The sequence below is a fragment of the Pipistrellus kuhlii genome, unplaced genomic scaffold, assembly GCF_014108245.1.
Source record: "Pipistrellus kuhlii isolate mPipKuh1 unplaced genomic scaffold, mPipKuh1.p scaffold_m20_p_31, whole genome shotgun sequence".
NCBI lineage: Eukaryota > Metazoa > Chordata > Mammalia > Chiroptera > Vespertilionidae > Pipistrellus > Pipistrellus kuhlii.
Window position 1 is genome coordinate 6,186,060 of NW_023425531.1, and position 10,187 is coordinate 6,196,246.

General features: G+C 57.9%; 2 protein-coding genes and 1 non-coding gene across 5 annotated transcripts; 1 reads left to right on the forward strand and 2 right to left on the reverse strand.

The window, feature by feature from the left end:
* The first annotated feature begins 120 nt into the window (after positions 1-120).
* Positions 121-3,823, forward strand: WFIKKN1 (WAP, follistatin/kazal, immunoglobulin, kunitz and netrin domain containing 1). Its single transcript, XM_036460360.2, has 2 exons — positions 121-1,367; positions 1,970-3,823. The coding sequence occupies exons 1-2, from the start codon at positions 1,197-1,199 to the stop codon at positions 3,440-3,442; spliced, it is 1,644 nt and encodes a 547-aa protein (XP_036316253.1). The 5' UTR covers positions 121-1,196; the 3' UTR covers positions 3,443-3,823.
* Positions 3,824-3,962: 139 nt separating this feature from the next.
* Positions 3,963-5,586, reverse strand: METTL26 (methyltransferase like 26). Of its 3 annotated transcripts, none has more exons than XM_036460363.1 (6): positions 5,337-5,586; positions 5,044-5,206; positions 4,778-4,837; positions 4,415-4,482; positions 4,258-4,336; positions 3,963-4,187 (listed from the first exon to the last, which is right to left on the reverse strand). In XM_036460363.1, exons 1-6 carry the CDS (start codon positions 5,531-5,533, stop codon positions 4,140-4,142), a joined length of 615 nt encoding a protein of 204 aa, XP_036316256.1. In that variant the 5' UTR covers positions 5,534-5,586; the 3' UTR covers positions 3,963-4,139. The 3 variants fall into 3 exon arrangements, with proteins under 3 accessions (XP_036316256.1, XP_045426286.1, XP_036316257.1); XM_045570330.1 differs by having other exon boundaries at positions 4,258-4,337; positions 4,405-4,482; positions 5,337-5,533; XM_036460364.2 differs by lacking the exons at positions 4,415-4,482; positions 5,044-5,206 and having other exon boundaries at positions 5,337-5,533.
* A 347-nt stretch (positions 5,587-5,933) lies between these two features.
* TRNAG-CCC lies at positions 5,934-6,004 on the reverse strand. Its single transcript has one exon. It is a non-coding gene; the product is annotated as a tRNA-Gly (tRNA).
* Between the last annotated feature and the right edge of the window lie 4,183 nt (positions 6,005-10,187).

Sequence of the window (10,187 nt, forward strand, 5' to 3'; positions counted from 1 at the left end):
GGAGTGGGATGGATCTGCACACATGATGGGTCCAGGGCTGCTTTGTCAATCGCACCACCCCTATAACTAGTCTTGTTGACGGGTACACATCGTGGCCCCTGGGGCCAAGAGTGGTTGCACCAGCCTCCCTGGATACTGGGATGAGCTGTTTCTCTGGTGAGGCAGGCAGCCCTCCCAGCCTGTGCTTCCCTGTGCGGCAGTAAAGCAGATGGCTGGCGGGATCACCTGTTCCCCGCTGCCCCCAAAGGCTGGAGTCTGGGATCCTGAACCTGGGAAGCTGAGCCCTCCCTGGGGCTTTGGTGGGGCATAACCACTCGGGTTCACTGCTGCCTGGGAGGGCGGTGAGCACGGAGCAGGGATTTGGTGGAGACGGTGGGCCGTCCCCTGACACACACTCCAGCCCAGGACCATCTCACTGCACATTACCCCCACCTCAGGCTACAGCTTGTGGGAGGGTTCTGGGCCTTGAGCCCCGTCCAAAGTCTGGCCCACTGGCCCCCATGCCTGAGGCCCCCTCCCAGGGCAGATCAATGGCGTCCTCTGCACCTGGGGTGTCTTTTGGTCTCATTCTGACCAGACCAGGCTCTTATTACCCTGCCTCCTGGGTCAGAAGGTCAGACGCAGGGTCATGGGACGTTTTCCATCCAGTCTTAAAGCAGATGCTCCTGGGGCCCCAGACCCCAGGAAAGGGTTTGGGAGGGCAGATTCTGGCGGTCCCTGTGTTTGATCTCCCTTCCCCCTCCTTCCGGGTCCTGAATCCAAGCTGGGAGGGTCTGTGAGGCTGCTTTGATCCCCTGAGCCCGGAGCCTGGAGGGGGGAGGGCCTCCAGTTACAGTGTTCCCTACCCTCCCCACTCTGACCACAGCCAGCCCTTCTCCGCCCCTCAGTTACGCTGGTGGCCAGTGTCTCCTTGCTCCTGGGCCTCAGCCCCTCCCCCACCACGCCCCCTGCCCTCTTAACCACAGAGAGCCAGGCTGGGAAGGGGTCTTGCCAGAACTCAGATCTGGAATCACAAGACTGTTAGAGGGAGCATCTGCTGTGGCTCAGGCCTTGGGAGCCAACGAGGAGCCCAGAGGATCGGTCAGGGGCCCATGGTCAGGGTGCTGACCACAGGCCTGGGAGGGTGGATGCCTGAAGGGATCAGGGCCTGAAGGGCTGGCAGCCACACACCCCCACCCTCTGGGCCGGTGGTCCCCATGTCAGCCCAGAGGCTGCTTCTGCTGCTGCTGCTCATGGTTGGGCTGACCTCAGGGGCCAGCCTGCTGCAGGGGCCCAGAAGCCACTCAGGCGTGTGCCCCAACCAGCTCAGCCCAAACCTGTGGGTGGACGCCCAGAGCACCTGTGAGCGCGAGTGCACCGGGGACCAGGTGAGTGTGGCTCCACCCCCACCCACCCCGGTGGGAGTCCCAGGGAATTAGGGTGGCACGGGGGGAGCCCAGGTCCTACCCCTGACCCCCAGCCTTTGGAGTCTCCTTACTCTTCTCCCACAGGGGGTTTCAGGCCATGCTCCCGTGAGGGTCTTAAGGAACATTCCTCTTGACCCTCATCGCCCATCAGACCCTGGGGTTGGTGGTTCTCAGGACCAGCCAGGGAGAAAGGCAGGGGCTGTGTGGATGCCCCTTTGCAGGCTGGCCTGGCCATGCATCCCCTGAAGTGACCTTGAGCATGCTGCCCATCCTCCCTGGGCCTCGGTTTCTTCTTCTGTACTACGGGAATAATGATTAAACCTGCTTTGAGGGGTGGGGATCTGAGGATTCAGTGAGGTGACACACAGGACTTATCAGTGAGGTAACTGGAATAGCACTGGATGGAAATGTGTGCAAGCCTGCGGGGCTCTCCAGAGGGAAAACGGGCTCAGGGAGCTGCAGTAGGGGCACCCCAACCTAGCAATGCCAGAGCCCCATGTGAGGCCGGGAGTGTTCCACTGCCTGCTGAGCTCCCCCTCACCCACCCCCCCACCCCCTTCCAGGACTGCCTGACCACCGAGAAGTGCTGCACCAACGTGTGTGGGCTGCAGAGCTGTGTGGCTGCCCGATTCCCTGAGGGTGGCCTGGCCACACCTGCACTGGTGGCCTCGTGCGAGGGCTTCTCATGCCCACAGCAGGGCTCAGACTGCGACATCTGGGACGGGCAGCCTGTGTGCCGCTGCCGTGACCGTTGTGAGAAGGAACCCAGCTTCACTTGTGCCTCAGATGGCCTCACCTACTACAACCGCTGCTACATGGATGCGGAGGCCTGCCTGCGTGGCCTCCACCTGCACGTCGTGCCCTGCAAACACATCCTCACCTGGCCGCCCAGCAGCCCAGGGCCACCTGAGACCACCGCCCGCCCGACACCCGGGGACACCCCGGTGCCACCTGCCCTCTACAGCAACCCTTCCCCACAGGTGGTGTATGTGGGGGGCACCGCCAGCCTCCACTGCGATGTCAGTGGCCGCCCGCCGCCCGCCGTGACCTGGGAGAAGCAGAGTGAGCAGCGGGAGAACCTCATCATGCGGCCGGACCAGATGTATGGCAATGTGGTGGTCACCAGCATCGGGCAGCTGGTGCTCTACAACGCCCGGCCTGAGGACGCCGGCCTCTACACCTGCACCGCCCGCAACACCGCCGGCCTGCTGCGGGCCGACTTCCCCCTCTCTGTGGTCCAGCGGGATCCGCCCAGGGACGGGGCCCCCGGCGCCCCTGCTGAGTGCCTGCCCCAAGCGCAGGCCTGTGCCAGCCCCCTCTCCAGCCATGTCCTCTGGCACTTCGATCCACAGCGGGGGGGTTGCATGACCTTCCAAGTTAGCAGCTGTGACGGAGGCACCCAGGGCTTTGAGACCTATGAGGAGTGCCAGCAAGCCTGTGCCCACGGGCCAGGGGATAACTGTGTGCTGCCAGCCGTGCAGGGCCCCTGCCAAGGCTGGGAGCCACGCTGGGCCTACAGCCCACTGCTACAGCAGTGCCACCCCTTCGTGTACGGTGGCTGTGAAGGCAACGGCAACAGCTTTGAGAGCCAAGAGAGCTGTGAGGATGCCTGCCCCGTGCCGCGCATGCCGCCCTGCCGGGCCTGCCGCCTCAGGAGCAAGCTGGCGCTGAGCTTGTGCCGCAGTGACTTTGCCATCGTAGGGCGACTCACAGAGGTGCTGGAGGAGTCCGAGGCTGGCGGCGGCAGCATTGCCCGTGTGGCCCTAGACGATGTGCTCAAGGATGACAAGATGGGCCTCAGGTTCTTGGGCACCAAGTACCTGGAGGTGACCCTGAGTGGCATGGACTGGGCCTGCCCCTGCCCCAATGTGACAGCAGGCGATGGTCCGCTGGTCATTATGGGGGAAGTGCGAGACGGTGTGGCTGTCCTGGATGCTGGCAGCTACGTCCGTATCGCCAGCGAGAAGCGCATCAAGAAGATCTCGGAGCTGCTGGAGAAGAGGGCCTGCGAGCTGCTCAACCGCTTCCAGGACTAGCCCCACCGACCTAGAGCACTGCCTGCCCTGTCCTCCAGCCCGCCCAGTCCCTGCCTCTCACCCTCCCACCCCCCCAATAAAAGCATTTCCCAGGAGAGACATCATGGCTGCTGGTGCTGAGCCTCCCAGGGTTACCATCCTTCTTCCATCCAACCTGTAATCCAGCTGGGTCCCGCCTCCACACTGGTGTTCAGGCTCTAGTCCACGGTCACCATGGAGCACTAGTTCCCTCCTGGGGAGACTCCTGTCTCCCTCCAAGAGCACAAGCCAGGACTAGGTCCAGGGGTGGGTGCCACCTCTGGTGGCAGGAGGACCACGCAACCAGTTCGGTCCTGCCTCAGCAGCCCCTGTCTTCTCCCTTCTCTGCTGTGCAAGTGGAACAGCCGGGTCTAGGATGTCCATACACCCTGACCCCATAGGCCAGGCCTCTCCTGCCCCCAGGAATGCAGCCCTTGGAGACAGCCTGAACACCCAGCCCCATCTAGGGTGCTCCCAGGAAGAGGCGTAGTGGCACCAGCAATAGGATAGCAGGAAACACTTTATTCCCAGGCTCTCTGCAGCCCTGTGGCCACTGGCCGAGAGCCCCCAGAATGGGCAAGGCCAATCTGCATGGCCCGGTCCAGGAAGGCAGGAGCTGGCTATCTGGGTTTGTCCCAGAAGAGGCCTCACCGAGGACATAGGCATGCAGGGAGAAGGGTTACTCTTTCCGGAAAATCAGGCATTTGTTGTTGGCTGGCATATCCACCTAGGAGAGTTGCTTTGGCTGGAGAAGCTTACCAGGGAGGCCACCCAGTCCCCCAGGCCTTCCCACCTACCATCTTCTCCAAGAGAAGGCCGTTGGCCTGGCCCAGGCCCTCCAGGAAGGCCGTGTCCCGCAGCCCCCACTCTGGGTTCCTGCGGGGGGAAGAGGTAGTTAGGAGTCGCCCAACTAACCTGCCTTCCCAAGTAAGGCCTCGCACCACCAGCTCTAACCTGCATCTGAGCGACAGGTCGAAGTCCACATTACTCTGGGGAGAGATCTTCCCATTGACAGCGTAGGGCTGTGGAGACAGAGGGACACAGCTCTGCCCACAGCCCCAGGGTCAGCCAGCCACTGGGCAGACTTCCAGGCTGTGCCCAGAGGATGAAAAGGCACACTTCTCCCTGCTCCCATGAGCCTAGGGGGTGTGGGGAGACGGGGGAAGGTCTGGGTCTGTTTCAATGGTGGCAGGTAGCAGGGGAGAGGGCAAAGGAAAATCCTGAGACAGGAGGGAAGGAGACTAGAAAAGAGAGGACGGCTGAGGCTGGTTGGGATCACAGGGCCAGGGGAATTCCATCCCCTGCAGGAGCACTCACCCCATAGGTGATGAGCAGCGCCTTGGGTTTGAGCAGGTGTCCTGCTGCTCTGAAGAGGCCCTAGGGAGGGAGAGGCAGGAGGGCAGTGAGGAACTTTACCCAGGCCTCCAACAGAGCTCTGGGCTGGGGGGTTGGAGGCTCAACCTGAACTCCCCAGGCCTCAGTGCCTTATGAAATGGGGCAAACTTGGCACCCAATGCAGGGGGAAGGGTGCCCCCTGGGGCAGGTACTGGTCCTGGGGGTGGCTCGCTTCCGCCCTCACAGACCTCGGTGCAGTTCAGGGGGCTGATATGGGCCATGTTGATGCAGAGCAGCAGGTCCAGCGACTGCGGCAGGATCCCGCCCCATTTCTCCCAACCCCAGGTCGCGTCCAGGTACAGCGGAGCCTTCACGTTGGACAATCCCTGGGCTTGAATGGTGGCCGAGATGCTGTCGGAGGGGCAGCCCGTGAGTGGGGGTGGCCTGTGCAACCGCGCTCACAGCAGTCACATTGGCTCGAGAAGCGGGGATGGCAGGGCGAGGCCCACTTTGATCACCCGGGGTCCCGTCTTCCCCGCACCTGTCCAAGCAGCGCTGGTCCACGTCAGACGGCTGCCACTCTGCAAGGGGGAAGGCCCGCGCGAAGTGGGCCGCATGCTGGCCGGAGCCCGAGGCCACTTCAAGCACGCGAATGCCTTGCTGAGCCGGGTCCAAATACTGCCGCAGAACGCGCAAAATTGGTTCCTTGTTCCGCTCGGCGGCCGCAGCCAAAAGCATCGCGACGCCCCAGCTGGTCCTCCCAGAGCGGCCGCTGCAAGGCCCGCCGGGAGTTGTAGTCAGGCAGTCGGGAAGCCCGCCCTCCGCGAAGCATTCCCCCACGGACTACAGTTCCCAGGAGGTCCGGTGCAGCAGCTTAAAGGGCCCGCATCATCCGGAGGCGCCTAGGGAGCCGCTGCCCCTGCGGTGACTCGGGCGGAGAGTTTGGGTCGCTGGTGTGTAGGTGCTCCTCAGCTCAGCACTCCGTCGCCGTGGCTGCCCTAACATTTTCATAGCACTTGTGACTCAGAAATGGCCTCGTTCGTGCTTGCACGGGTTTTCTCTCGTCTGGAAATTCCTGCTGTCACCGACAGCTTTCTGAGATGGGGGGAAGAAAAAAAATAAAAATGAAAAGACTAAGTGCGCCGCCCGGGAATCGAACCCGGGTCGCAAGAATGGGAATCTTGCATGATACCACTACACCAGCGGCGCTTGTTGGTTCTGTGTGGCTCGCGAGACCTAGGAGTTTATGACGCAACCTCCCCCTTGCTCAAAAAATGTCATAATGCGTGCGCCGCCCCTGCAGCCTGGGAGAGGCGGGTCCAGCGGCTGAGCCGGCAGCGAGGGTGGGAATGCCACCGGACCTGGTCCGCGATGGTGGGAGGTCTCGCTATGTCGCTTGGAAGCTGGAACCATTTGCTGTTATTAACAAGCCCCTTCCAGGCTTAGCTGGTTTACACAATGAGGTGACTCTTGGAGGATGAGGGCTGGTTGCCAGAGGAGAATGTGATTATATATGATTATATATGTGATTATATATACAATAATATGTGATTATCCAGAGCTTGGAACTTTCTTCCCTGCTCCTGACTTCCGTGGAGGTTGAGGGGCTGGAGACTGAGCTGGTCAACCAATGACCAATGACTTAACCAACCAGCCTGTGTAATGGAACTTCCATAAAAACCCTAAATGAAGGGGTTTGGTGAACACGTGGGGGTGCTGGGAAGGTGGTGCTCCTGGAGAGGGCATGGGAGCCCCAAATCCTCCCACAGCTCCCCATGCGTCTCTTCTACCTGTTGTTCCCGCCTGTATTCTTTATATATATATCTCAAAGGTGGAGACTTACTGAAGAACAAGTACAGACGCCCGTGTGGGGAGAGCCCCACTGAGTTCCTTTTTCCCTGTGGCTGATAAAGGCTGCAGATCCTGGTGCCTTGATATCCCCTCTGATTGGTCAATGTTCCTTTAGGCTGGTTACTACAGTAACTCCTGGACTCAAAGGTGGAACCTCACATGGGGCAAGTAAACATAATTTAATCCTGGATCAGCCAAAAACCCATATAAATTTTAAACTTAAAAAAAATGGGGGGGAATGCTGGTACCGGTTTGGCTCAATGGATAGAGCGTCGGCTTGGGGATTGAAGGGTCTCAGGTTCGATTCCAGTCAAGGGCATGTACCTTGGTTGCAGGCACATCCCCAGAGGCAGCTGATGGATGACTCTCGTCTATGTTTCTAACTCTCTCTCCCTTCCTCTCTGTACAAAATCAATAAAATATAAATTAAAAAAGGGGGGGTGGAAAATGAAGTTATATCTGAGGGGTCTGGTTTGTTTGTTTTACAAAAAAACAAAAAGACAGGATGACTTGTGAGCTTTAGCAAGTGGCGAGGTCATGGAGTTTCTTTGTTAGTTTGTTTTCCTCACTTGATGCAGAGGTGAGAGAATCTTCAGAAAAGAATGCTTGATACTTTTTTTTATATATATTTTATTGATTTTTTTACAGAGAGGAAGAAAGAGGGATAGTTAGAAACATCAGTGATAGAGAATCATTGATCAGCTGCCTCTTGCACACCCCCTGCTGGGGATGTGCCTGCAACCAAGGTACATGCCCTTGACCGGAATCGAACCTGGGACCTAGGCTCTAGCCACTTAGCCAAACCCGTTTCGGCAAGAATGCTTGATACTTGCTCTTCCTGCTGATACCAAATTTTTGGACTGGAACACGGATTCTTTGTCCGATGGAATTGAAGAATGGATCCACGGACAGAAAAGTGGTACAGCAAAGATGGAGATGTATTGAAGAACAAGTACAGACGCCCATGTAGAGAGAGGGAAGAGTCCCACGGAACTGGCTCCCACGTGGGAGGGGGAAGAGACCCCCACTGTATCCTTTTTAAAAAATATATATTTTATTGATTTTTACAGAGAGGAAGGGAGAGGAATAGAGAGCCAGAAACATGGATGAGAGAGAAACATCGATCAGCTGCCTCCTGCACACCCCCTACCGGGGATGTGCCCACAACCAAGGTACATGCTTTTCACCAGAATCGAACCCAGGACCCTTCAGACCGCAGGCATATGCTCTATCCACTAGCCAAACCTGATAAGGCTTCCCTTCCCTTCCCTTTCCTTTCCTTTCTCCCCTCCTTCCCCCCACCTGTATTCTTTTTGTGTGTGTTTTTTTTTTTTAATTCCATTGTTTCTGACTTATATTTTATTGATTTTTTTACAGAGAGGAAGGGAGAGAGATAGAGAGCCAGAAACATTGATGAGAGAGATACATCGACCAGCTGCCTCTTGCACACCCCCCACTGGGGATGTGCCCGCAACCAACGTACATGCCCCTGACTGGTATCGAACCCGGGACCCCTCAGTCCGCAGACCGATGCTTCACCACTGAGCCAAACCGGCCTGGGCATACCACCTGTATTCTTTATAGTAAACCAGTGAACATATATAAAGCATGTCCCTAAGTTCCGTGAGCCTTCCTAATTATGGAATCCAAGGTGGTCAGTCATGGGAACCCCAATCTGTAGCTGGCATCCTGGACTTGTGGCTTGGGTCCGAAATTGGGCGGTCATGTGGGACTGAGCCCTTAGCCTACGGGTCTGCCCTAAGGCCGGGCAGTTAGTGTCAGAATTAAGTTACAGGACAACCAGTTGGTGTCTGCAGAGAACTGGAGAATTACTTGGTGAGGAAAACCTGTACATTTGGTGTCAGGCATTATAATAAATACAGGAAAGTAAGTTTTCCTCTCGCCCTATGTCCATTCAGTGGGGAGGAGCCGGAGACTGGCCCATCTGCCTGCGTCCCCTGTGTCTTATGGGCTGCTGTAAGGCACTGCCCAAATGCCCAGCAGCAATGGCTGTTTAATGGCACTGATCTCAGGTTGGTAACTACCTGCCACATCTGCCCCTTTAGACTGGATGCTGTGAGCCAACATCCGCCCTCAGCAACCGCCAAGCTCTGAACCTGGCACAGAAGCAGTGGCAGCCTTTGCTGCAGTGTGTGAATGTGTGCATGATCGAGCTTGTGTGAATGCGTGTGAGCGCATGCGAGAACACCGGAGCTTATGTGAGCACACATTTTCTGCAATATCGTGGATGTGAGTCAGACTCTGGGCGGACCCCCAGGAGTGCCCACACTGCATTCCTCCCTCTGGTCTTGACCTTAGGTCTCCATCCAGGGCCTTGCTGCTTCCCTCTTTGATGGAGGCAGATGTAATTTGAGAGTCTGCACCAGTGATGTCGTTTTCTTGTTTTTGTTTTTGTTTTTATTTATTTTTTATTTTTAAAAAAATATATTTTATTGATATTTCACAGAGAGGAGGAAGGGAGAGAGATAGAGAGCTAGAAACGTCGATGAGAGAGAAACATCGACCAGCTGCCTCTTGCACACCCTCTACTGGGGATGTGCTGCAGCCAAGATACATGCCCTTGACCGGAACCTAACTGGGACCCTTCAGTCTGGTCCGCAGGCCGACGCTCTATCACTGAGCCAAACCGGTTTCAGCCAGTGATGTCCTTGAACAGTCTCTCCGCACAGAGGAAGGCCAGGGAGGTGGGGATGGGGCAGCAGACCTTGCAGAGCTGACTGGGGTTCCTGCCGGTTCAAGAGAAAGAAGCTGAGTTTGGGGGGGCTCTTGCTGGGCCCATCCCATGCCCCTTGGATGCCAACCTTTGTCCCCCAAGCCAGGGAGAGTCTTGTGTTCACAGTTGTGTCCTGGGAGCAGTGAGGCTGGCAGCTGCCCCTACCACCTGGGCTTCGTCCCTCCTCAGTTCCCCCTGCTCCCCGGGCTCAGGGTCTCTCACCTCACACCCCTGCAGCCCTGCTTGATCTGTGCCTCCTTCCCTCCCATTGGTCAGGACCATTCCAACTGGGCTGGCATCCTGGGGCCCTTCTCAGGTCTCTGGACCAACCTTTGACCTCAGACTAGGCCTGTGGGCAGGGCCAGGATATTACAGCCTTGGGGCTTGGCCACCAGAGGGCTCAGAGGCTGGGCCTGTCTGCCTGTTAATGGCCCCTCCTTCCCCCTTATCCGAGCCGGCCAGAGTGGGTGCCTGGGGATGAGGAGTCTAGGAACGCTTGTGCCACACAATAAGCAGAGGGGAGAGGACAGAGGGGTGTAGCAGGAACAGACCAGCAGGAGGAACCGCTCACCCCACTTGCTCTGTGCGTGTTCCTGCACCAGCTGTGCGGGCTGTCCTGGCCTTTCTGGTGGCCTTGAGCATGGCTCACTCACACTGGGGAGACACCACAGGGGGAGGCGTGGGAGGAGGGCCTGTGTCCTGAGAGTCTGTGTCCTGGAGCTAGGTCCCGGAGCTAAGTCCCGGAGGAAGGCATTTGACCTTGAACTTTGCTTAGGACAGGGTGCAGAACTAAAGGGCCCTGTGTGA

What these genes read in the sequence shown, in the direction of transcription:
- METTL26 (XM_036460363.1), bottom strand. Translation starts at nt 5,533, where the DNA reads ATGCTTTTGGCTGCGGCCGCCGAGCGGAACAAGGAACCAATTTTGCGC. An exon ending in GACCAGCGCTGCTTGGACAG is followed by an intron (nt 5,207 to 5,336) that starts GTGCGGGGAAGA and finishes CCCCTCCGACAG; the next exon opens with CATCTCGGCCACCATTCAAG. An exon ending in GCCTTCTCTTGGAGAAGATG is followed by an intron (nt 4,188 to 4,257) that starts GTAGGTGGGAAG and finishes CAACTCTCCTAG; the next exon opens with GTGGATATGCCAGCCAACAA.
- WFIKKN1 (XM_036460360.2), top strand. Translation starts at nt 1,197, where the DNA reads ATGTCAGCCCAGAGGCTGCTTCTGCTGCTGCTGCTCATGGTTGGGCTG. An exon ending in GCGAGTGCACCGGGGACCAG is followed by an intron (nt 1,368 to 1,969) that starts GTGAGTGTGGCT and finishes ACCCCCTTCCAG; the next exon opens with GACTGCCTGACCACCGAGAA.